Consider the following 27,690-nt stretch of genomic DNA (forward strand, 5'->3'; position numbering starts at 1 on the left):
TCAGGGTGCTTGGTGACCTCCTCAAAGTGGGGTTGACTCAGTTTGTCCACGCCTTGAGAGATGCCTAAGGCAGATGCACATTCATGGTCCATGTGCCTACTTTCTACTAGTGGATACTCAGTATGTTATGCTAGGTAGTTTTGTTAAGCACCCGAATGCCCATGGGCGTCTTGGCACTGCCTGAAATACCGCAGAAGAAATTAGCCCGAAGACATTTTTTTGCTGGAACTGAAAAGCTAGGTTTCTAGCGAATTCCTGAATGCCAGCAGATTTGGCATGGATTTAATATGAAGGGGAAGATTGGTCCAAGCTTTTGAGGCTCCCACAACAAAGCCTCTTCCACCCTAGGAGGCGCGCTTATACCTGGGTACTGATACTAATTTAGCAGAGGCGGATCGCAATGGTCTGTGAGGTGAGCATAAAAAAAAAAGAAACTGTTCTGAAAAAATTCAGGGCCTTAGTTGTGCAAAGCCTTATAGACAATGCAGAGAGCCTTAAAAAGCACTCTCTGCCTCACAGGGAGCCAGTGAACCCTTCTAATGGGACCTGCAGCAGAGAGATATTTAGGAATTTTTAAAAGAGTACGAGCCACCACATTCTGCAATGTCTGTAATTTGTTTAGCACCTGCTGATGGGCATTTAAATACAGTCCATTCACATAGTCAATCTTTGACAGCACCAGCTAGGTGACCACTGTTTTATGTAAATGATTGGGGATATAAGGAAGGATCTTTTTGTTTAATCTCAGAGTGTAGAAAGCAGCTAAAGTGACTATTTTTACCTGATCTAGGAGAGATCCAGTATGTAGTGGGGCTCAGGGGCAATCATTGCACCTAACATAGGACATTCCGATAGAGACTTTTAAGTTCAGAGTTCAACCTTTGTGACTCCCCAGGCACCAGATTGAATCTGGAAAACTTCTCTGCAATAACTCATGCATGTGAGTTGGGGGCATTCCTCGTTTCCATACCAAATCCATCCACCCCTAGGTGTGATGACATGTAGTGACATATAAGCACCACCCAATCTCACTGAGGTCAGTTTTTCTGCAGCTTGCAATGCATATGTGAAGTTTAGCCATCAAAGAGGCCATGCTGCACGTTTTCAATACGGATCTGAGCCCTCTGGTGCACCTTTGGCCTCCCACTCACCAATTCGACCAACAGTACCCAAAATTCTGTGGATTTTCAGGGGTCAAGAGTGGTGTTAGAGGCCATGGCTTTCAGCAAGTGCAGCATTACTCTTCTTCCAGATTTTCTACTTTGTCAGACTTCCAATGATTCAAATCTTTGCTCAGTGTTGCTAGGGAACAATGTGAGAACAACTCGCCATGGGACTCCAAAAGGTGTCCAGCCAAACTCGGACCCACTACCAGAACCTAGGAATAATCATTAACAGCAAACTGAACATGACTACCCAAGTCAACGCTGTCACTGTATCCTGCTTCCACACCCTGAAGATGATGAAGCGGATCATCAAATGGCTCCCAAGCAACACAAGAAAAACTGCCACTCAGCGACTGGCAACAATGTCGTCGGTGAGACCAGGGCGACGGAGTGAAGTGAGGCAGTGCGGAGTGCGGTGCCCACAGGTCGCGGTGCAAGCAGCGGCAACGTGGCGGCAGCGGTTGTCGTCAATTGTATTGTATTGTATTGTATTGTATTACGTTTTTATAGAGCGCACTGTGACCCTACGGGTCTCCTGGCGCTTGAACACGTGAGATCAATTAACCTTGAGTGTAATAGCGACAAATCGGGTCACAAGAAGGATAAAAAATTCATGGCCATCTACTTACGCCCTGGGAAAGAGCTAGGTCTTTAACTTCTTTCTAAACGGCAGCAGATTACCTACCTGTCTAAGCTCGGCTGGGAGTTTGTTCCAAGCCGAGGCTGCTGCAATACTGAAAGCTCTTCCTCCAGATCTAGCTCTTCTAAACCTGAATACTCTCACCAGTTTAGCTGAGGAGGAACGAAGATTACGTGGGGGAACATACCATTTAAATCTGCTCTGTAATGGCTTGGGCCCAATGCCATACAGAGCCTTAAAGACTATGCACATTGATTTGAATTGTACCCTCTGCATAACTGGGAGCCAGTGGAGCTCGGCCAAGGCCTGAGACGCTGAGGACTGGCGTGGTCTCATTAATGCCAGGTTGGCCACCCTTGACTGGATTCTCTGGAGTCTCCCTATCAGATACTTAGGAGACTCCAACAGCAATGCATTGCAATAATCCAGTCGGCTTAGAATAATACTCCCTACTACCAGCGGTCTAGTCTGTTTAGGAAGCAGTGGAAGGATCCTTTGGAGCACTCTCATCGGAGCGAATCAACCACCAACTGTCTTGTTTACTTGGGAGTCTAATCTCAGATTACAGTCAAAGCTAACTCCTAGATTGCATACTGCCTTAGCAGGGTTCAGTGGAGTTGTCACCGGTAGTGGCGAAAACCCAATAGGTAATGGCGGGGGAACCTTCCCAACTGAGCAGCACAAGATCTCAGTCAATGAGACCAGAGTTGCAGTGCGAAGTGTGGCGGTGCCTTCAGGTCACAGAACCGCCGGCAGTCTTGGTGGTGGCATCGGGTTGCGGTTTCGATCTGTGGCAACTAAGACATGCAGTCCCAGAGGCTGTACCTAGAGGAAGGTGAAGTCTTTGCTGTTCCTGGGACTTCTTGAACAGGGGGCAAGCTCTACTTCGAGCCCTTGCAGAAACTCAAACAAAGAAGTTGCAGAAAGGTCAGTCCAGTCCTTTTGCGGCCCAAGACAGAAGAAGCTAATGCAGGCCAACACAGCAAAGCACCCAGCAAAGTGATAGTTCCTTCTCACAGCTCCTCCAGCACTACGTCTTGGCAGGTTTCTGAGTCCAAAAGAGTTCTGGGGTCTGGGCCCCAATATTTATACCACATTTCCCTTTGTTCTCTTGTGGCAAAGAGTCTCTGGGCTTAGTCCAAACCAGTTCTGTCCTCTCTGGCCCAGCTTCCTGGCAGGAGGTGGAGACAGCATTGTGTAAGGCAGACCAGGCCTATTCAGGTGCAATGAAATGTCCTCCCACTACCCTAAATGCAGCCCAAGTCTATTCAGCCCAGCCCTGGCTCATCCAGGAAAGGCATAACACACCTTGACCCCACCAGTGGCTGTCTACAGTGAATGCACATTCCCAGCCCCTGTCACTCCAAAGCCAGACAGTCAATCCACAACCCAGCAGAGGCACACAGGATGGTTAAGCAAGAAAATGCCCACTTCCTTAAAGTGGTATTTTCAAATACGCAACATAAAAATCCTCTTTACTAAAAAAATGCATTTTTACATTCTGAGTTCAGGAATACTAAACTTCATTTCTCTATCTTGTCCCAATGGGAAGTTATAATTGTAAGATGATGTCACAAAGTATCTCCTTTTCTATTCTATGGGACGGATAGCCTTTCCATTCTGAAAAATGTATTTCACAAACAGGACGTGTCACACACATGCCAGTACATGTCCTACCTTTCACATACACTGCACCCTGCCCATAGGGGTACCTTGGGCCTACCTTAGGGGTGAGTGACATCTCACACAAAAGGGAAGGTTAGGGCTTGGCGTGTGGGTGCACTTGCCAAGCCAACATGACAGTAAAAACTGTGTGCAAACATTGCAGTGGTGGGTCTGAGATACCTTTACAGGGCTACCTCTGTGGGTGGAACAATCAGTGCTGCAGGACCACTAGTAGCATTTGATTTACAGGCTCTGCTGGAAGACCATGAGTGGCATCTCCTTCTCGGGGTGGTGCAGGGTATCTACCATAAATGAGGCACACCCTGGCTAGATCGGTTTGCATCCATTGAAAATGCACAGTGTCAACAATTCTGTAACGTTGGAGTTTCCGCGAAGGCACTCGCTAAGAGATGTATTCCAGCTGGAGTGGTAGGACAGACTTAGACCTTTCCACTGCTATTTCTCCTACCTTGGGTTCTGAGGAAGATCAAGACAGACCAGGTCCAAGGCATTGTCATCGCCCTGAACTGGGCCAGGAGAGAGTGGTATCCAGAGCTCCTGAGTCTTTCTCCTCCTGTCAGACTTCCACTTCAGGAAGACCTACTGTCACAGCAGCAGGGCAGGGTCCTACATGCAAAACTTCATGACCTACACCTCTATACATGGAGATTGATCATTGGCAATTAAATGCATTTGGTTTACTGACTAAATTGGATGATGTCCTCATTGCAGCCAAACGCCCTTCCATGACACAATCTACACTGGGTGCTGGGACAAATTTATCGCTTGGATGGTGCCCAAAAGAGCAATCCCTTACAAGCCGAACCTTCTGAAGTTCTTATGTTTAGGTCAACAAGGCCTTGTGTTCGGCACTGTCAAAGGTTATTTATCGGACATTCCAATGTTTGCCTGACCAGTTGTCTTTGTGTAATCTTTTGGTTGTGAAGCATGTTAGAAACAAATAGACACGTGTTTCCCCCCCCCCCAAATTGTGTGTTATGCCTCATTGGAACATAAACTTGGCCTTAACATTTCTCATGTCCTGCATCCTCTCGATGCAGTGCAGACTTCACAGGTGCCATTTTCACTGACTTTATTTCCTTTTGAAGGAGATGCCTATCTCCGATGGGGACAAGTGCACTCATCCATCCTTTTTTCTTTTTATTGGTTTGATTTTTTCACTATTATTTTAGTTATTTTTATTAATGCGGGAACTCACCACTCATAACTTTTACTTTACCTGTTTGAAAAAGTGCCACTTAGTGCTCACCTGGTCTGGCTTGACCACACTCTCTTCAAGGCAGCCTACATCAAAGATGCTGTAGTGAATGTATAGCAATATCCTCTGAATGCAGCACAGACTTCACATGCTCCATATTGACCTTCCTTATTTGGCTTGATAGTTTGGATGGTCTTGGCTCCAACTGGGATCAACCCCCTCCACTCTCTGTTATTCATCATATTGATTTGGTTTCATTTTATCAATTCCATGTTGGATAATTAGTCACTCTGCCAGTGTTTTTTGCCCAGCCTTAGAAAGAGGAGAGGCTCCATTGATTTGACCATAATAGGGCTCGGAGCATTTACATTGACAAAAGTCAATTGTGTTTATTATCAGCTCTTAGTGGGTTACTCTGGAGCTTAGAAAGGGAATGTCATGCTGAAAAGGAACTTGTCCAGGTGGATAGTTCTGTGTATTAAAATCTGCTGCACACTGCCCAAGAAGCAGTCCCCTGAGGGCCTACAGGCTAAATCCACAAGGGCTGAGCCTGCTACAATGAATTTGGTGTGAAGTGCGCCTGACAGTCTGCAATCTGAGTCTCCAACATGGCATCTGTTCACACGTTCATGAAACATACTGCGTGAAATTCAGGTCCGTCAGGAAGGTCACTTCGCCTGCTCAGTACTGCATGATGTTTTGGGCTGAGTCCACTCCCCAGAGACTCCACCTTTGTGGGAGGTGCTGCTGTGGTATCTTGTCCAATGGTGAGTAATTATTGGTTAGACGTATCCATCAGAGCAAGGGACTTACCTTTGGTGAGGCTCTTTCCGGTGGATTCTCTATCTAACTACAGATTCCTCAAAGCTCTTGCAATCCCATTCTGTGGAGTTGCCTCTTTAGCATCTAAAAACTTACCAAGTTAGAAATTCAGCACACTGTGTCAGACAATTTGTTCTATGCTCCATACCAGAGAAAGAAACTGATGATCGCGCCAGGATGGTGCTTAAATGTGGCTCTACTTCATCAGTTCGTAGTGGAACGGAGTGCGGGGCATTGCTAGAAGAATTTTCCAGAACTAATCCGGCTCCTGGAGATATTCTAAAGATGAGGAATCTGCTCTTAAATGGGAGAGCCACCAGAAACAGTGGACTGAAGGTGAGTAAATTGTTTTTCTCCCCAGCAACCTGTGGAGGACAGAAAGTGTCAGCATTCAGTTTTACAGCGTGAATCTTTCTGGAGTCACTATGCTGTGCATTATTCCGCCATCTTGTGGTTGGGTCCGGAATCGTAGTATTTTCTCTTTTTTTTTCGTGGCCCAGGTGGGCGGCGACGTCCCACCATTTGGTGTCCTTAGTGACGTCGGCGCGCTTCCTGCGGAAGCTCCCACCTTTGGTCGCCATCTTCAGATTCTTTTTTCTGCCATTGGGTCTGGATCGTTACCGAAGAGTTCCAGAGTTTTTGGAATAGGAAGCAAGAAAAATCAAAGAAAATCGAAGAAAATCAAGTTTTCAGCGACACCGGACTACAGGTCAGGTAACCGAAGCCTCTTTTGTATGCTCTTCCACACGTTCCACCCAATATTGTCTCAAGAGGTGCTGGTGTTGCTATCCAAGAGCGCAATTGAGCTTGTGCTTGATGTAAGGGAGGACTGGGAGTACTTCTCCCAATATTTTCTAGTGCCCAAGAAGGACGGGGGGCTGAGGTCTGTTTTAGGACTTTTTCCATAGAAAGAAAAAATGTTCGAGGCATGTGTGCTGTAGATACACATGCTTTGCATTCTCGTGACATCTAGTGTTGGGTCCCGATGTTTGCAAGTTGTTTTTCTTCGAAGAATACTTTTCAAGTCACGAGGTAAGGTGACTCCCCCTTTCAGTGACGGTGCACATGGGCATCGACTCCATTGTTGGATTGTTTTCTTTCCGCCATCGGGTTCGGAGGTGGTTTGCGGCGCTCCGTTTCGAGAAAATTCTTCGGGATCTCTTCGGTGTGCAACCCACTGTACCCTCATCGGTATTGTTTCGTACACTTCCCCTTATTCCCGCATGTCGAAAAAAATAAGAAAACTTCCCATCTTAGATTGAGAAGACATTGTTGGCGGCCTTCGGGCATAGCCGTGTCGATCGACTTCCATTTCGTCATGATCATCGAGGCTTCTGCCGATGGAACGGACTCCGTATCAGTTTTGTCCTCTGTGCCACTCCAAGTATCCGTGCACCGACCTGCATAAAGCCTTCAACTTGTGCCTCTCACCGGAGCACAAGGAAGAAGATTGCGACGCTTGCCGATCGTTCCGATCAAAAAAGACTTTGTGGGACCGTCGAGCTCGACGTAGGGACATGCAGCAGTAGAACATCGACTACACACCGGATATCATCGGGCAAGATACCGAACAGGAGGAAATAGAAACATCGGCAGCAGAAGAGGAGGAAGCCTTCTCTATCCAGGAATCGGACTCAGAACTGGAGATCAACTTAGAGTCCGAAGAACTTCCAGCTGGACATGGGTGCCATGATTAACAAAGCCCCTTTGCCCACCAAAATTATTTCCATCAAACAAAAGGCTTCTGGGCCACCGCTGCTTTCGGGACAGGGTCGGCACCAAGAGACTGCTTCTAGCGCCCTGCCTTCGGGCTCGGCACAAAACAGAATATTAAGCCTTCCGGCTCGGGCTCGAGTCAAGACAAAACACCCTCGGAACCGAAACCTTCGGCTCCAAAGGATAAGAAAGACAGGTACAGCTCGGCACCAAACATTTCAGCACCGAAACCAAAAGATACCCTTCAAAAACCTCCGGAACCTCACCTGGAACTTATGAAGGAAAAACGGACACTAAAAAAAAGAAAATGTACATCAATCCAGATACTGGGCATATTTTGGCCAAGGATGCAATACCATCCAAAAGAAAGACTTGTTCCGGAAGATACAACCTACAAAATTCCTCTAAAAAAGACCACACCACAGGGTTCTCCACATACACAGCCTGATATAGAGGAGGGAGATGACAATAGTCCACCAGCAATAGATCTATGGAATGGTTATAATATTGATCAACCTATGGATAATGACCATCACCTCCTGATGACAACACAGCACACCAGGAATAAATCTCAAGGGCAGCATCATATCATGGAGTTAGACTATACAAGGAATCTTAAGAAGAGGATTTTCTATTTGAAACATTAGGTCTACACATAGGACAACTCAAAGTTTACCCATGCTAAAAGGAATGATGAGACATGCCGATGATATTTTTAAAGACCCTATACGTGCCAGTATATTAACACCTAGGGGTCGATAAAAAAATATAAGCCTCCTCCATCTGACCCAATTTTTATGAAGGGGCAGTTGCCTTTAGATTCCCTAGTGGTATCCAATGCTCGAAAGAGACAAACTCACAAACTACAGCAGATGCACCTCCTCCAGACAAAGGGTCTATGTTAATTGATGCATCAGGCTAAAGAATAGCTGCACAATCCGCCAACCAGTAGCGCATTGCTAACACACAAGGACTATTGGCGAGATATGATAGAGCCCACTGGGACGAAATGGAGAATCTACTCCAACACCTCCCAGAGGTAGGGAAAATTAATATCTAATTTCTCCATTAGATGTGCACAAGACACTGCTGACACTGCAGCATGGGGAATTAACACCAGCATTCTCCTTAAAAGACATGCATGGCTCAGAATCTCTGGGTTTAACCCAGAGGTTCAACAGTTCATTTTAAATGTTCCATTTGACAAAGAACATCTTTTGGGCCTCAAGTGGATGTGTTTGTTTTCAAGAACAAGGGAACCCAATAGATACGAGTAATTGCAAAGGAACAGTGGTCCCTTACAAAACAGATAAGTAGAACAAATCAACACAGAGATATAATAAAGATTGTGTAATGTAATTCTTATGAGAGAATAAACGTTTTTATTTTATATCATAAAAAACATGGAAAAACACAAAAGCAAGTAGGGTAGTGTCGAGAAATATAGTTAGAAGAACTCCGGCATAAGCAAATAAACTTGGCCAAGACATAATCATTAGTTAGGCCAAAAAACATAGTAAGAGCACCAACATACACTAGTTATATTGAACAATTTTGTGTCAAGGTGCTAAAGTAGACGGCGTTTCGATTCCATAGAGAATAGTGGGATCATCATTAGGACAAAAAGGTGTGTTGCCTGAGAAGAATGCCTGCTGAACTTGTCAAGCAGAATATGTGCTGGGTAAAGCCACAATAGTACTGGGTAGGTCAGTGATCATCCTTGTATAAACTGAGGGACTACCATTGATAGAACAGGGGAAGGTGTGCCCATAGCATATCGGGTCGCTGATGCCTGACAAAAGTCAGTTTAATATGGACGGCGGTGGGGGTGGCCGTAAATCCATGCGAGCAATGATGTCCCAGGGCCACCTAAATCTGTCCAAGTTGGTAATGACCGGGATACAGAATCCAATGTTGGAAAAAGGTTCCAGCAGTTGAATCAGCGCTTGACATTGGCTGCCACGGGCACATCTTCCCGTGTTCTACCAATGGCAGGCCCTCGGTTTATACACGGATGATCACCGACCTACCCAGTACTATCGTGGCTTTACCCAGCGCATATTCTGCTTGACAGAATATGCACTCTGGGAGATGTATTTCGGTTTCAGTGGGACTTTGCTGTTGATCAGGGGGTCTTGAAGATAGGCGAGGTTGAGCACAGCTCTTTCTGATTGCACCTGAATGGGCTCAGAGGGTGTAGTACTCCACAATCCTGAATCTGAGCATTTGCCCTGCACTTCAGCTGCCTCTTTTGGAGGATCTGATGTCTTAATAGCAGGACTGTATATTTCACCTAACCCTCCACAATCCACACCTCCATGCGTGAAGCTTGAGAAAAAACCAAGAGAGAGTATTTGAGACGGTATGTCATCCTAGATGCTCACCATATTTCCTTAAAGGCCCTCATTAAAAGTTGTGATAAATAGGATGGGTAAACACCATTAACACGGAGTGGGGTATTTACCATGTGTGTTAAGTACATGCTACTGCGAGGTTTCAACTTGGAAATGAGGCATAACATGCAGAATCCATATTTAACACACTTAATTGTACGTGTTTTGCTGGTTTTCCAATCCTTTTTACTAGATCAATTGTGGAAGGTTTGTCATAATCTGTCTGGGGGAACATACTAAGAGTGTGATAATTATCAAACAACTGATTATTCTGATTACTGTGCAAATACTTGTTTGCACAGGGATCGGAATGTAACACCAAACATGTAATGAAGGCTTTAGTCTGTGTATTCTTTTCAGTGGGCGAAGCGTGTTGCCTGGTGAGATGAAAAGATAGTTTACCTTCTTTCTACAGGTGGTTGTCTGATGTGTTGTGTTTAATGTGACAAGGCTTTGCTGTGGGCACAGTTAAATGCTATTTGTCATTCCTTTCAGCCTTCTCTTTATTAGGTGAGGTGGAACCTTATATTGGTCTTTACCTTCATGATATTTGCTCCCTTCGAGTCTCTTCACAGCTATACTGTGGGCACCTGTCCCGAAAAATGTGTTTTACTTATTGCAGTCGCTTATGCATATTATGTTGTCGAGATGAAGGCTTTGTCAGTTCAGTCTTCGTATACCATATTTTCCCATGACAAACCTGTGCTTTGTACCCATGCATACTTTCTTCCTGAGGTGGTGTCACTGTTCCACACACTGTTATGCATCACACTTCCAGCATTCTTTTCTGCTCATTACTCATCCAAAGAGCTTCTTCGCCAGTTGGATCCTAAGTGTGCTCTTAGTTTTTATATTTTTGAAAGCAAAGGTACTGGACTACCCTAAGGCTGAGCAATTGTTTCTTGGATTCTCCTGTACATGGTCCAGAAGCAAACCTAATTGTGATGGGCTTTAGCTAGGGGTGTCTGTTTTTGGACATCAGCCAGGTAGCAACGTCTGCATCTGTCCATAATTTCACCAGTCACTACTGTATTGAGTCTTATATCCACAGACAGAGTCATTTTGCCAACGTGGTTCTGCACTTCTTATTGGTGTAAAATATACTCCTCAGTTCCACCTCCGTGGCCAGGATATTGGTGTTATATAATTTCATAAGTGAGGAATCTGTGGTTAAAATTGTCCATCAGAAGAATAAGTTACTTAACTTTGGTAACTCTTTATCATCGATACTGTTATCGCCAGATCCTCATTGCCTGTCGCCTCTCATTCTGTAGAGTGAACTTTCAAGACTTAATTAGTGTCCAAGTTAGATCTTACACCATATCGTTTTGTCAATTTGCTAGTGATGCTCTGTGTTCAAGGGCTGGATAAAGTCAGAGATTAAACTGATATCAGTGCACAGAGTGACATCTGTATGTGGCTCTGTGTCGTCCCGTCCTGAAGTGGATGACTTCGTTGTGGAGGCCGATGGTGCCTCCTACCGGTGCACAGGAGCTATTGTAGAGAAGTTTTCCGGATCCAGCCTGGTGCATTGGTAGATTGAGTATGTGAGGAATCTGTAGTTATGAAGGCAAAGGTATGTAAGTTATTAATTTGCCCAGTGCCTGATGCAAAGTAGGGGCTTGCCCATCTTATGTACTATGGTTCTTGGTTTGCACAATTCCAGATCATGAATCTGTATGAGATCTTAAGCTGTCACATAAAACTGCACTTTCAAAACTTGAAAAGTGTCATTCTTAAGGAAAAATACCTAAATATCTACTAGAAAAAAGAAAGGCTCACAGCATGTCGAATGGCACGTAACCTTTTGTGCGTTTTTATGATTTTTTTAAATTAATTTTCTCGCTTAGTCTTATTATCACAGAATGATATCTTCCAAATGTTTTGTACCAAATACATTTAAACCTAATGCCCCATTCTTTTTTTCATACAGGTGTCAGGACTAATAGCTTCAATGTTTTTAGTACACTTTTTGTTAGCAATTAGTTCTCTTCATCACCTTTCAAAGCATCATATTACAGGACTAAAGTAACTGCTATGCTTATAAATCAAATTTTGTTATACACTGCAACATATATAGTGGCCTGAAATTTACTGTTTTGTATTAACCCATGCATCTAAGGCCAGTAGCCTCAGAATTTACCACTGAATAAAGACAAAATAAGTAATTCTGATAGATACTTCTAACTGCAGATTCCTCACCTTCTGGATCCCCCCAGGCGCCACACTCGATCCAGAAACTTTTCCATCAATTGATCATGCAGGCTGATTTGTGGTGTTATCAGACTCTGGCGACATCATACCAAATCTGGAAGTGATGGAGTGGAGTCTCATGTAGAAAACCATCCTTGCATGCTAATGTTGGTTCCTTTTTTCTCCGCTCCCTTCAACACAGATCCAAAGCTCTGCTCTTCACTGACTTCCAAAATGTTGTTCTTTTCGTGACCGTGTGCTGTGGATGTCTCCCTTGAAGGCTTAAAGCTGTAACCCACATTCAGAAAGCGGATGTCAGTAATGGACCCTCCTGACGTCTGTCTTTGATGTCTTGGATCCAAGCATGACCCAGAGTCATGCAACAAATGCTCCCTGATGCATCTAAAAGCCATCGGGGAGCGGGAAGTGAAGCAGTACACCACTGATCACAAGAAACAAGTCTAGTCAAGGGCCTGGTCCTGATTCGGTTTTTCGTCTTTGAGAAATTAAAAATGAATTCCAAGGACAAATCTCAGTATAAATTCAAAAAGTACAGGTGGGAGTCCTCCCTTCATCACTCCCGCTCCAGGAAAAGATCACGCAGTCTGCTCTCGAAAGGACCAACTCTGCCCCAGTTATCTGACTCTGAACCCATTGCACAGCTGATGTGACCTGAATGTCTGTGGAGGCTATGATGCAACTTTATCAGACGGTTGGGATCTCCCTGTGGTCTCAGTGGGACCCCGAGTAAGACTTATACCAGCAGTGCGTTCCCCAGCACCAGCTGATCACAGGTTTCCACCAGGCATTCCACCAACACCTGGCCACATGTCCACTTCTTTGCTGAAGGATGTGCCAGTTCTGGCCAGTTGGGCACCGGCTTCAGTGGTACCTTTTCCAGATCAACCCAGCCACCAATTTCAGACCCGATGCTCAGTGCCAGCATCCTTATTGCCTTGAGGCCTTACACAGCTCCGAATCAGATACTATACAAGACTTAAAGAATGTTCCACATGAGTAGGATGATGAGGAAAAAGCAGACAATTTCTTACCACTTCACTATACTGATGATGGGTTGTATTTAGACATCCAAAATGCTCGGTATTTTGATACCTCACGAACATACATTTGAACTCTCCTATGTGGCCTCTCACCAAGGATAGCATCTTCTTTGCTGTGGAAGTAAGTAGGGCAGCAGAGGTGTTGAAACAGAGTTGCAATTTGTTGCAACTAAGGCGTATCTACTTACAGAAATTAGGCAACCTAACCCTCCAACATCACAAACTTTGCTATCTTTCAAAGAAGCCCTGACAGACATTCTGAGTGCGGCGTAGTTGAAGCCTTGCTTTACGTCACTGGTTAGTTGCTGTATCGCTAGGCCTCATTGGCCTACTCTGGGTGACCAAGCCTGCAAGACTCTGCTCACAAAACTGAAAAGTCTCAAAGTGCAAGCTTCTGCCTGAAAAGTAAACTTGAATCCTTTGTCTTCTGTTCAACCTCCTAGATAATTGAAGCACATTGATGCACTTGGCAAGAGTGAGTTCTCTGGAAGTTTGGCATTGCGATCATTGAATGTAGTCTATCTGTTGGATAGATACTTTCACACCCTCTACTGTATGGTAAGCAAAATCTTCACCGCTCTACCTGAAGAGTCTTGTGATGATTTGGCATGATGCCTGGATGTGCAACGCAGGTTTCTCCAGAGACATGCAGGCATCCCGCATAGATATGCCTTTTGATGGCTCCAGGCTGTTTGGAGACAAAGTGGTTGAACTTTGGAACATTTAAAGTCAGCCATGCTATAGCCCACCCTTTTGCATTGCTCTCCCAGTCCGCCAATTCCATCAATAATACGGGATGTTCAGTGGTTAATCCTGTAGCCGTCTTACCACCAAAGGCAGCCTTTTCAGCACCTGCTGCAGCCAGTCCAGCTCTTTCGAGGCTCCAAGGGGCATATTGACAGCAGAGGAGAGTGCCGCCAACAACATGGCGAATTCTTAGGTCCTCTTCCTGTGCTGCCACCAAGCTGTTCTGATTCCCTCCCCCCCCCCCCCCTTTGGAAGTCACCTGAGTCCATTGGGGGGTAGAATATACTTTTACCATGCTATTATCTGATGCCAGTGGGCCTTGCAGGTTGTCCATCTTTCTTGTGCCTTTCACTTTTTGTCAACCCTCTCACGGTTCCTCCTGTTTTCACTCGGACCATAGCAGAACATATCTCCATCATTGCAAAAGAGTATCAGTCATTACTTGCCAAGGAGGCAATAGAGTGATTTTCAGAGGAGAGGGGCAAGGGGTGATACACAGGTTATGTCTTGGTGCCCAAAAAAGATTGTGGGCAGTGACCAATTTTGAACCTTTGGCTCTTGAACACTTCTATCGTCCCTAGGGTTCTCTGTTAATGAGATGAAATCCCATCTTCAGCCATTGTAGAGTATTCGCTTTATAGGTATTGTTGTGGACAAAGTGGGGTTCAATGTTTTTCCACCCAACAGCGATTCTGGGAGGCTCAGGCTATGATCCCAATATTTCAATCCTTTGTTCGGGCCCAGACGGCTCTGAGGCTTCTTGGTCTCCTTGCTCAGGTATTCTGTTAGTGCCTCATGCCTGTTAGCACATGCATGCCCTACAGTGAAACGTCCGCCTCCAATGGCATCAGCATTGACTGTGCCCCTCGGGCAACATCTGTTTGTGAGATGAGGTGACCTGGCAGCGTCAATGACGGATGAAGGATTTCAACTTGACTTGTGGCAGGCCGTTCCCACTAGTCGGAACTCACATTGGTGGTGGATGCATGGATTCTAGACTATAGAGGCCACCTGGACGACTTGGAGATCAGATGCAGAAGCACCTCAGCAATCTTCTGATTGCTGTTCGGCTGGGTCTCAAGGCCTGTGTGCCTTCCATCAAAGTCAGCCCCATGCAAGGTCTGACGGGCGACACAACTGTCATCTATAGCTGCAACAATTAGGGCGGTCTGGCCTTAATGTGTTGTAAAAGAAAAAAAGAGGATGGAAGAGGGTACCCAATACAGTCCATTCATCTTGCCTTGATAGCCTAATGAAGAAGGAGCCAGAGGACATAATATGTTTGTGGTGGCACCCTTGATGAAGGTGTGACAACAGGAGCATGTCAGATATCTGCTCCTAAAAAAAGACTTAATATATACAAACCTAGGGTACCAGCAGGTAACCTCCCTTGCTCCAGGCTAAGTAAGCCTGCACGTTATCATCATCGTCGTCATAACGTATTTCTAAAGCGCACAGCTAGTCCAGAGAGTGTCCTGGTGCTTAGACAACGGATTGCCCGATACACATCAAACAATAAGGACAGGAGAAACCCTACTCCGTAAGCCACCCAAAAAAGCCAGGTTTTGAGAGATAAACAGACCTGAAGTTCATTTTCAGTCTTGCGGAGCTGCCACGAAAGAAATGGTGGCACCCACCCCCTCTTCTTGCACATAATTCTGAAATCAAAAGCAGCCCTTATTCAGTCAATAACAGGTCCCTAGCAGGACAGAAGTGTATAAGTCTCTTGGAGAGATACAAAGGGACAACGTCATAGAAGGCTCTGTGTGCCAAAACCAAAGTTTTGAATAGGATCCTCTATTTGATCTTTAACAGTGAAGCTCCTTCTAATAAGGATACATTGAAGACTGCTGGGAGATTACTAGTAATAGTCGAGCTGCTGCATTCTGTACCACCTGCAGCCTCTTGATCAGAAACCAGCTAGGCTCAGATACAAAGCATTCACGTAGTCAAGATGAGATGTAATTATTGCATGAATAACTGTTTTTTGTGACTGAGAAGGCAGCAAGAACAAACATTTCTTGAGGGAAAGCAGCATGACAAAGCACAAACCCACCACTGAAGGTCAATTGCCAATCTAGTTAACATCCCAAATTGCGAACTACAGTAGCCAGTGGCAATGAGGGGGCATAGAATTATGCCAGCAATCCACCCCCCACTGAAGTAAGGGAGGACCAAACAGCAGAATTTTGGTCTTATCTTAGTTGCATTGGAGATTTCTGGCCACATCCACTCTTAAACAGCCCCCAAACAACCCTTACTAGCTTCCTGCACCTCGACAATACCATTCTCAAAAGACAGATAATACTTCATATCATCGGCATAGGACACTATCATCACACCCAAGGGCTCCACCTGGAGGCCAAAGGGGACATATAGATATTAAATAAGATAGGACTAGGGCTGAGCCGTGAGGTACTCAGAATTTAGGGGCTTTGATGTCAGAAGAGTGTGGGGCCACCTAGACTGCCTGAGTCCTATTATGTAGGGAGAATCCAATCTAGGCTGTTGCTTGTACCCCGACTCCAATGACCTCTAGGCGTTGAAGGAGAATTTGTGAAACTGTATCAAGTGGAGCCGATAGGTCTAGTAGGATCAGGGCAGCCTGTTTTTGCTGATTCAGTAACATCTCAAAAGAGTTATTCACCTACATAAGTGCGATCTCAGGACTATGCCGAGGCCGGAATCCAGATTGTGAGGGATGCAGCAGACTGAATTGCTCCAAATATGCTGCTGATTGGGAGTTTATCAGCTTTATTGGCATTTTAAAGGCAGCTGGAAGAAGCACGATTATTCTGAAGATGGCCAGCTGAAACCTATCCGCTGAAGGTTTTAAAAGATAAGCAAGCTCAGACTCATCCAGCGAGATAGATTTGGACTCAACCAGTTCATGGGCCCTCGTCCTACTGACCACCCCCTTCTTACTCTCAGCAGCCAGTCTTAGACTCCAGATTTGAGACAAGTTTAACAATCTTGGCTTCAAAGAAGTCCAATAATTTATCACACAAATCTGGAGCTGGTGTAACTGGCTGCGTATAGACCCCAGGATGGAGAATGTTGTGTTTTCATGTGGGCTGTTAACAACTCAAGATATATCATCCTCAAGATATGTGGTCTGCATGAATTTCCTGGACCTGAGTTTATCTTCAATGGAATAAGTCCTCCTCCATATTCACTCCAATTTCTTAATTGCCTTTTCTCTTCCACCAAAGCAGCGGAGAGCCAGGGTGCAGAAGGGCTACATCTCTGATTAGCAAATGTTTTCAGTGGGGCACCGTTATTACCTATATCTTATATCCATTTATCAGTTGCTTCGACATCTTTCAAAATGTCTCTGCAGAGCACAGGGGCCAAGGTGTTCAATAAGTGCTCCATCTCAGAGGACTTTACTTTCTTCCATTTACAGTAGTAAACCGATTTGGGCACAGGGTCCCTCCTCTTCAGAACTTTATCCCAACCCCAAGAAAACGGGACCATAGAATGGTCGAACCAGATAGCGGCTGTAGAATTCTTGACTGATAGAGTGCTGTTGGGACAATATGAGGTCAAGGATATGTCCCGCCTGATGGGTTGGAGTGACATTGAAGCAGATCCAATGAGGACAGATTCTCCAATAAAGCCGAAGACTGAGGGTCAGTTGATTATCAGTATGAAGTTTAATGTCTCCTAAAACGGTAGTTTTAGACAAAAGATGGATAAACTAGCCTGTGACCTCCTCCAAGGAGTTGAGAAAATCATTGCATGTTTAGGGGGAAGATAGACCAATGCCCCTGCCACAGATAACTATGAGGAAATTACTGTGCAAAACCCTAAAGCTTAAGCTCCTTTAATCAGGTAATGCAAAGGTACAGCATCTAAATCTATTCTTAAAAACAATGACAACTCCCCACCTCAATTTTCTTTTCTATTCCATCAGAATGCATACAGGAGTAGCCTTCTGAGAAAGCAACTTGTTACTCTCACCTGCCGATTCAGCGCAAATGCCCCCCGCTCTGCCTTCCTGTTCGGGCGAGCCTGCATTCCAAACAACGAGGCAGAGTCCTACACCCAAACCTACTCCTCGATGCATGGATATTGAGCTGAAAGAACTGAGTGGATTTGCTCTGCCTGCAGAGGTCATTTTGGCCACTCCCCGCCTGTCTCCAAAATCAATCTATGTTGGCCTCTGGTCAAGGTTTGTGGCCCAGTATGAAGACCGTCAGGTCAATCTGCTTCAGCCGAAGAGATCTACTACTCTTCAGTATCCCCCTCTTTCAACCAACAAAGCATTGCCAGGCACCGTTAAAGGTTATTTGTCTGCAATCTCCACCTTTTTGCGTTTGCCAGATCAGGCATTTCCATTTACATCATAGTTGTGATGTGTTTTTTTAAAGCAATACGTGTATATTTCGTCCTGTTTCTTTGGGTTTACTGAAGTGACACTGTTGATGCCACCTTATCAGATAATCTAAGATAAAGCGCCTAAACAGGATTGGAGAATGCGTTAACCCGAAGAACACGAGTTAATGTGTCCAGACACATAACAGTTCTGACAGCAAATAAATCATCTTAATCAATTAATTAGTTTTTAATCGAAAAAGGAAAGAGCCCAGTGAATTTAGAAACCATGAAGGTTTCTTTTAAAATTAAGGATCAATACAGAAGGCAAAAATATATGGTTAATTATAAATGCAAGGTAATTCAGTACAGGGAATTAGCATACGGCTCAATCAGATAGAGCAAAAAATGGCAAGGGTTCAGTCCCCAAAGTCGGGTAGTCAAAAGACTGGCTCATCTCCAAATGCTCGGGCATTTATAGACCAATTCGCAATAAATATTAATGGAAATTGCACAAACAGCATAAGGTGAGCAAAGCGGAACAAATCACATTTCAGAATTATACTAAGTCCCCTATTGCCACCATTCTAGAACTATCCCCTAACTGAATATTAAGGTGCTCTATTCTGACCTCACATGATCGGATGTGTCAGTGCAAATCTAGTTACAAAAACAGTGGAAGTAATGAATTCAGAGCGTAGTGGGTGGAAGAGCCTTGAATGTAGCGATGGCTTCCTTCGGATTCCTCCAGAAGAGTGTGTCAACACAGAGCATTATATTGATGTTTTTTTGCTACGTGTGATGAGAGGAGAAGTGAAAACACACATCAAGTCTGCTTTACAAAATAAGAAGGAGTTGAGCTCGATTTTGAGCCTAGTTACCAAACACTGTAAAATACAGTATTTCAAAGGTGCGGAGTCATTTTAGTGCAGAAATGGTCATAATGTTTAGCACACATTTTTTGTTAAATTAAAATCGTCTCTTACCGGACATTAATTTGGTTCTTAATGTGCTCTTATTTCGAGCCTATGCGTATCTGCTCTTTGTGGCTACTGACCCTCAAAACTCTTATCGTGATGACTTCCAAACACTATGCCAGTAAATTGCAAGTTCTGTTAATGCAGTCATCATATACCCATTTCTTTCTGGACATGTTGTTGCTTTGGACTCTAGAATCTTTTCTGCCAAAAGTATTGTTAACTTTCCATGTGGTACAATCCATCAGTCTCCACAACTGCTCGCTGCCACATCCCTCTCAGAAGGAGGAGGAGCTACACTGGTTGGTGTCCAAGAGGGCCATTAGCTTCTAAATCGATTGCATTATGGACCGGTGTGTGCGTGACCAACATTTTGTGGTGTTCTTTCGTGTTAAGAAGGGAAGAGCAGTCCAGAAATCAACCTAATCCAGATGGAGTATTCTATGCATAAAAATGAGCTATGCCTTGACTAACAAGCATTTGCAATGCAATAGGTCTCGCATTTATAAGAGTTTGAGCTATTGGCATTGTAAAATTACAATGCCTTTTATTTATGTTTTGGTTTTAAAACAAATAAAAGGTATTGTCATTTACAATGTCAGTAGCATAAACTCGCATAAAAGCAGTGTGTGGAGTGCAGCAGTGTGCGGCGTGCAGCAGTGTGCGGCGTGCAGCAGTGTGCGGCGTGCAGCAGTGTGTGGCGTGCAGCAGTGTGTGGCATGCAGCAGTGTGAGGCGTGCAGAAGTGTGCGGCATGCAGCAGTGTCGTGCAGCATGCAGCAGTGAGTAATGCAGCAGTGTGCAGCAGTGTGTGGCGTGCAGCAGTGTGCGGCGTGCAGCAGTGTGTGGCGTGCAGCAGTGTGCGGCGTGCAGCAGTGTGCGGCGTGCAGCAGTGTGTGGCGTACAGCAGTGTGTGGCGTGCAGCAGTGTTTCGTGTAGCATTGTGCGGCGTGCAGCAGTGTGTGGCGTGCAGCAGTGTGTGGCGTGCAGCAGTGTGCGGCATGCAGCAGTGTGTGGCGTGCAGCGGCATGCAGCAGTGTGTGGCGTGCAGCAGTGTGTGGCGTGCAGCAGTGTGCGGCTTGCAGCAGTGTGCGGCTTGCAGCAGTGTGCGGCGTGCAGCAGTGTGCGGCGTGCAGCAGTGTGAGGCATGCAGCAGTGTGAGGCGTGCAGCAGTGTGTGGCGTGCAGCAGTGTGTGGCGTGCAGCAGTGTGTGGCGTGCAGCAGTGTGTGGCGTGCAGCAGTGTGTGGCGTGCAGCAGTGTGTGGCGTGCAGCAGTGTTTCGTGTAGCATTGTGCGGCGTGCAGCAGTGTGTGGCGTGCAGCAGTGTGTGGCGTGCAGCAGTGTTTCGTGTAGCAGTGCGGCGTGCAGCAGTGTGTGGCGTGCAGCAGTGTGCGGCATGCAGCAGTGTGTGGCGTGCAGTGGCATGCAGCAGTGTGTGGCGTGCAGCAGTGTGTGGCATGCAGCAGTGTGCGGCTTGCAGCAGTGTGCGGCGTGCAGCAGTGTGAGGCATGCAGCAGTGTGAGGCGTGCAGCAGTGTGTGGCGTGCAGCAGTGTGATGCGTGCAGCAGTGTGAGGCGTGCAGCAGTGTTTCGTGTAGCAGTGTGAGGACTGCAGCAGTGTGCAGCGTGCAGCAGTGTGTAATGCAGCAGTGTGCGTAGCAGTGTGTGGTGTGTGGTAGTGTGCGGTGTGCAGCAGCGTGCGGCGTGCAGCAGTGTGTGGCATGCAGCAGTGTGTGGCGTGCAGCAGTGTGTGGCGTGGTTTGTAAACAACAAGAAAAGCGGGGATGTATGATGTTACAACGCATGCTTTTACAACGCATGCTGTTACAACAAAATTTTTACAACGCAAATGCAGTGACAACGCAAGTCTTTACAACGCAAGTCTTTACATCGACTTGCACTAGATGGCGTGCTAATATTAAAAAAGTGTAATTTACTATTCTAACTCCAGTCCACGTAACAGTAGGGAAGGTGTTTGGATAGTAAACTACACTATTTTTAATGTTAGCACGCCATCTAGTGCAAGTCGATGTAAAGACTTGCGTTGTAATGGCATGCGTCGTCAATGCATTTGCGTTGTAACAGTTTCGTTGTAATGGTAGTGCATTGTAAAAGTTGCGTTGTAAAGGTTGTTCCCCGAAAAGCGGACATCAAAGGAAGGATGGCAGGGAACGAGCATATGGGGTGTGAGTTATAACGAAAGTTAATTGTTGTAAGAGGGGATGCAGGAAGTGAGGCCGAGCGAGCGCTGGCGAAAGCAGTCTGCTGCTTTCAAGTCCGATGCCAGCTTCGTGCTTGAATGCCTCACATGCACTGGCCATAAACCGCATTCCTAAGGTCTTTTGCCCCTTACTAAATCTCTCTGAATGCGTGAGGCGGCGCACGCGCAGGAAGTAGCTGGTGGCAAATGGAATGCGCGTGGTTGTGCGCGTAACCGCCACCCAATCCGCCTGGGAAGCCTTTGGGAGCATTTTCTGAAGCCCCTACAGAAGTCTCGCTGAGCGATCGCTTACGCGATAGCCAGGCGAGACCTAAAAACGAGCCTTGTTAGGGGCTTAAGCTCATTCTGGTGAATGCTCTAAGTTCATATTCCTTACTGCACACCTTCCTCGTTCTGTGGAGAGGACGGCTAGGTATTGATAAAGTTCCATGTTAGATTCTGCACACTGTCACAGTTCGATACCTCAAGTCTAAGGATACAAAATGCATTGTTGTAAGCAGTGTGGAAGTCTGGCACCTATGCACACGTTTCGCGCTGTCACTTCCGGAGACAGGATGAGGCTGCTGCATAGCCCAATGGTACCACCTACCAGAATGTAAGAGCAATTGCTGGAAACATTTCTGGATCCAGTCTGGTGCCTGGGGGAGTTCAAAAGGTGACGAATTTTCAGTTACAATATTCACCAGAAAGAGCATTACCAAAGGTAATTAAATTGTTCGTTTGTGCCTTCTTGAAACCATTGGATTGTTCTTTAATTGAAAAGCGTTACCACTTGGTGATCCAAAACATATCTAGAAATATTCCTTTTCTTTGTGATCATTAAATTAGCTGATGATCTTGATTCTTGAATGGTATTTAGATGTCTGAGTTTTGCACCTGACTGTCTATTATTTTTGACAGTGTATAAGTAATAAATGTTTTTGGGGAATTTTATGAAGTCAGCTGTACTGCCAATGGGAGTCTTACAACAGTTGATTGGGCATCTTAATTTATATATTTTTTCCACTGAGGAGATTTGCAGTGAATATCAAACAACTCATAATTTCATGTAGTTTCAGCAAGGATCTGGATTTACAGGGCCACTTATAATCTGGGTCCAGGTGTATTTGGCCAGAATGGCCCATACCTGCTATGATCATTACCAAGGCAAGAAGCACCCCAGACCTGTGTAACATTCAGATATATGTCATTATTTGATCATTCTAATTGTCTGTACCTTTATTTTCTCTTTCTAGTTTGCGCTGATAATAACCATGTGCGTACATGGACAGTGACACGCTTCCGAGGGATGATTTCTACCCAGCCTGGATCAACTCCTCTAGCTTCCTTCAAAATATTATCCTTGGAGGAAACAGAGAGTCACAGCAGCTATTCCTCCGGAAATGACATAGGTAGGTAAATACCTCATGTAGTTTATTAGGGGACATTGACGAAAACTTGCAAACGTTTTTGTCATTAGCCTGCTGACTAAACAAATGCGATAGTTCAAATTCTATAAATTCACCATGGAAAAATGGTAGTCATTTCTAGGAGCCCTCAACATTTTGATGCTGGTGGGATCAAAGAACCTCCAGAGCTTTCATCTTTTCGCTTTGAACGTGTGCCCTTCGATTATACAGATGCCAATGAGCAAAGGAAAGTGCATCTGAATTCTGATGTAGATCTCTGGACCTTATCTTGCTCAAAATGACATTGATATTTGTTTCTGTACCTAGGAGGTTGACAGACTGTTGTAGGCACAGGTAATACAATATATCACATCTGTATCAAGTTACAGATTCCATCTGGATTTATCTGCCACAAAAACTCAGAGAATCTACCGATATATGCCATGTGAAGAACAATGACCGGGTCCACAGAACTTAAGCTCAAATGCACTAATAGCAGGTTGAGATGTCTTGCATTTGTTTTTGGCCCTGTTTCTGAGTAAAAACTGATTTCAGTTTATATGGTTAATTTTCAAAAACGTAGAATATAAATCAAAAAATATATTGAGCATGTCTGTTAGGCACAAATGTGAAAGTCACGGCTGCTTAAAGATAGAAGAGTAGGAAACATGTCTATGCTGCAAATCTGAGCTTTCACAACAACATCTGAGGCTTTTGCAAGGCAGTGCCTTGAATTATATATGTAGGCCAAATCCTTGGGACACATTCCCCTGGAGCATCAGTACGACCTGGTAGTTTTGTGGTGTTTGGACCTCTACGTCAAGGTTTAAGCCGGCAGAGCCTGCTAAGATTCGCCGGGTGGAAAACCACTGCTTTTCCTGACTTTGAATAGCATTGAATTGGGTAGGGCAGGTGAAGTGGTTATTTACGGTAGAACTCCTGCTCCATCAAACTTTAAATAGCTCTTTTACTCAGAGGGAGGTGTCAGGGGATGGAGGCAGTGGTCTAAAAAGACATTTAGATAATAAAATAAAACGTAAGCTCCGATAAAGGCTCAGTGGTAATATTAACAGTCTGTTTTGTGATTGCCACTAATAATTTGGAAAAAGTAAAATGAAGAAAAACAAATCAATATCTAATCATTTATCATTGAAAACAGTCTGCCTAGTGATTCTAATGTACTATGTATGGCAGTGGGAAATATGTCTAAACATGATTTAAGTATTGTCATGGATCTGTTCAGCAATACTGTGAAAAGAGAATCACAAGTGACCTAATTCCATTGTCAATGAAAGTAGGGTCTTGCTAAAAAATAAGAAGCCAACTTTACATAAGAGCCCTCATTATGAGTGGCTCATTAATCCATATGAAGTCGGTAACAGGGGGTCTCTGGGAAAGTCGCAGGTCTAAAGTTTTTTAACCAAGCGTTTCACCTGCAGTAGGAGGAGAAATTTCCCAGTGAAAGCCCATATTGAAATGGCAAAAATATGTAGGAATCAATGAGAAAACATTAATTCTCGCTTGTTATTTGCTGCTACCTTGCAATCAGCAATACTTCCACCCCCAAGAATAACCAAAGCCCGCAGTGATATTAATTCTGGGTAGCTTAAATTGTGGTCAGCCGAAGTGAGCACCTTTGCCCCTAACTTCTGCGCGCACCCTGCCACCAAAAAAGCAAAGAAAGGGGGCACGGACACACTCACCAAAGACTATTGATTTAGAGAGACTGTTCGAGTAAACTGGAGGGGAATTATAAAGAACTCATAGAGGGCTGTTGCAAGGGATTCTCATTGATTCTTCAGTCACAGCTGCTACCACTATTGGATTTAATGCAGATTGAATCTCGGCTAGCAGCTTTGCATCAACCTCAGGCTTTTGGGCTAGCTCCCTTCTCTGCTTCTATCCAAGATGCAACATTCGCTGCAAACCCAGCATTTATTTAACCCACAGTGCACCAATTTAATGAACGCTCCTTGGCTAGTTTGGATAGAGCCATGGCTAGGTATGGTGTCATAGGGCCTTCCTCTGGGGGTATTAACAATGGCAAGGAACATATGCCTTCAGGTGTGAGTTTTTCACATTTACAGCAATTGTGTGTACACAGAGGCCTGTTATCAGGGTCTGATGCAGCGATAGCGGAAGTGCAAGCAAGGGTCTCACTAATAACTCCCGCTGTGAATGGCCAAACGTTAAACTCCAGTAACAAGACCAGCAAATTCTAATGTCATCAACCTTACCCTGGCAGCCAGCCCCTAGATTCCTGTTTTGGCTGGTCTCCCTCACTCTGTAGGGATGCTGAGGAAACCAACAGCAAACTTTTTAATAAAGTCCTTCATTGGCTGGTGAAGCACATAGGGTTCTCACTGGCCAACAGCTCAAAAATTCTAATGGTCAGGAGAGTGGGGTTGGATCGGCCACTCAAAAAAGATATACAGGGTGATTCCATCATTTTAAATTTCAGCAAACCCATTTTTATCAGAAATATGTTAACTTTTCTGTAAAGTTGGCCGAACATTCACAGCACATCTTTGTCTTTAGGGCATTTCTACAAAGCACCTGTGCTTTCAGCACCTCTAACAATTCTGTAGCTGCATGCCTCCTCCGTGCATCAATCAGTTACTCTCAATTCGTAAGTTAGTTACCACCCCACCCCCCAATGCTGTCAATAGTCTGTTTGGAGTTCTTACTGACATAGATGACACTGGTTGATTTGCGTTCAGTCCCTACTGCCCCTCGGTCGAGGTTCAGGCTGGGATTTGTTCTTTACCGTCTTTAATCTCAGTAGTTTCTGTTGTGCCAAATTGTGTTACTCGCTCCCTTCTGTCAGTCATCAGCTAGATGACTGCGGGGCTCAGATCCAAACTGCTGATGTCCATTTGGATATCTCTTGTTGAGAAACTTGAAATTAACTGCTTTCAGGAGACATGGGCTATTGAAGTTGTTGTGCATGATGGTTATGCTTGTTACTCCATTCCCGCTATTCGGTCTAACTTTGAACGTGCTAAAGTTGCTGGATTTGACATTGTGCGCAATTTCGAGGTTTTGTGTGCTTGTACTAGGGCAAGTTTGTTATGCCCAGTTAAGAGCACTAGAGGTGGTCCTAGATGGTTTGATTCCCAATTTTCTTTTAAAATAGCTGGCTCAAGGAAACCTTATCAGCTAAACCCAGGGTACCACAGGAATTAGCTTTTGCTAGAGAACCATACAAGCAACAATTAAAGAGACGAAAGATAGAGCTGAATCAGGGTGATTGGGAGCACCTTACTATTGCTGCCAAACATAAGTCCTTTGGTCCACACTTAATTTGTGTAGGTCCAGGGATACCCCAGACAATAAGATATTTAGAAGCATAAATGATTATGATTGGGTTAGGCACGTTTTAGCAATTTATTGCCCTTCTGCAGCAGTTCCTATGCCGAAATATTACACCACAGATTACGCGTAGGAATGCCCCAGATTGGCTTTCACTATTGAAGAAATCACTGAAGCTATTTGTCAATTTTCTGGGTCGAAAGCTCTGGGGACTGATGGTTTTCCAATTGGTTTGGCTAAATGTAACGTGAAGCTTTGTGCCCCACTTCTTAGTAATGTATTTAATAAAAAAAAATTATCCTGAGCAAGTGTCCAATTCAAAGTAAGTCCACCAGTATATTGTCATAGGAACTTCTTCACTTTATTTTCTATGTTGCATTCCAAGGTCAGCAACATTACAGCCAGTCCAAACTACAAATGCAGCCAACTTGTTTTTCGTCTTGTGGATAATATTCCACCGGGTTCCTCAAGGTTACAAAAGGACAAATAAAACCCATAACTATCTAGGTTGCTTTCCCTCGCTTGAGTTAGTATGGTGTAAGTCAACTAAAGTAAACTCAAAGGAAAGGGAAGTCAAAGAAAATCGTGATTATGTGTAATATTGCTAAAAAGAAGAAAATAAATATTAGCAAAAAGGAGTCAAAAAGTTTTCAATTATATTCATAGGGTGTAATGCAAATCTAGAGTATATCCCTTGTGCGTCTTACAGACAATGTGCCAGATTGTAGACCACAGAGAGGGTCATGTAGGTGAATAAGTGAAAAGTAGGAAGATTCCAAGTTACCACTAAGCCCTGATTTATTTGGTGAGTTGTTATTATTAAATAACAACTCACCAAATAAATCATGATAAGGGCAATTTTCAGCGTCAATAATTATGACCGTAAGTTCTCACCAACACCTAGGTATTAATGTGTATCATTAGACTTATTCTTAAAATAAAAGTAACCAAGTATTAATAAATAGGAGTCCCATGAATGACTATGAATTGTGTATAGTCATAACTTATATTTAAGTCGTCAGGGAATTTAATTAGAGAATCAGGGATACCGCAAACGAAGTATCCAGTCTGCAATTTGACCAAAATAAGTAACTCATAACAAGCAGTAACACAGCTCACAAGTTAATTCCTTACCGCCTGCTGCATGGGAGAGTGCTCCTCATTGAACAGCGGCGTTTCGCATACGTGCTATTTCGAACTAACCATATATACCAAAATTATGTAATTACTAGTAGTCGTAAACCGACTACGAAGATTACATTCCGAGATCTGTGTTCATACGTGCCATTCTGAAATGAAAACCTAGATCAGGAAATCCAAGTAGAGAGTCCCATTGGGCAACAATAAAATAAATATTCAATGTTTTAAAAATCGGATTCACTGATATATTCTTATCAGCCATAGCTAACAACACTTAATTAGCTCCCAAGAGTACTCATGATGCACCACCATTACCTTATGTAAATATCTATATTGCCACATGTTTATCTAGTGAGCTACAAGTGTAACATCCATTATACAAACACCTAATCCCAAATACAGACAGCGTACTTGAAATCATAGTTTAAAGTCATCCGTGCATCGCAAATCAAAAAAACATAAGTACCCCAGGAAGACGTGTTGTCACTTGAGCAGCGAACTATATTGATATGGCCGCCTAACTCTAGTCCAACTGCAATCCAAGAATGTCAAAGGTACATTAATACTTCAGCTAAGTCCACAATTATAAGTTAATTATGATTATCGTCTTAATCCTTTAGCAATCCATCACAGTTGAATCAAAAAGCATCCATGTAACATTGTAATAGTAAATCTATTACTAGTTATAATATGTAATTGCAGAGTCCAAACTCAC

General features: G+C 44.3%; 1 protein-coding gene across 1 annotated transcript in view; it reads left to right on the top strand.

Moving 5' to 3' along the window:
* KCTD3 (potassium channel tetramerization domain containing 3) overlaps positions 1 to 27,690 on the top strand; it is a 340,096-nt gene that overhangs the window by 276,846 nt on the left and 35,560 nt on the right. The window contains exon 14 of the mRNA XM_085612922.1: positions 22,371 to 22,526. Coding sequence (XP_085469048.1) covers positions 22,371 to 22,526 — 156 coding nt within the window. The remainder of the gene's footprint in view (positions 1 to 22,370; positions 22,527 to 27,690) is intronic.

The sequence above is a fragment of the Triturus cristatus genome, chromosome 6, assembly GCF_964204655.1.
Source record: "Triturus cristatus chromosome 6, aTriCri1.1, whole genome shotgun sequence".
Classification (NCBI taxonomy): domain Eukaryota; kingdom Metazoa; phylum Chordata; class Amphibia; order Caudata; family Salamandridae; genus Triturus; species Triturus cristatus.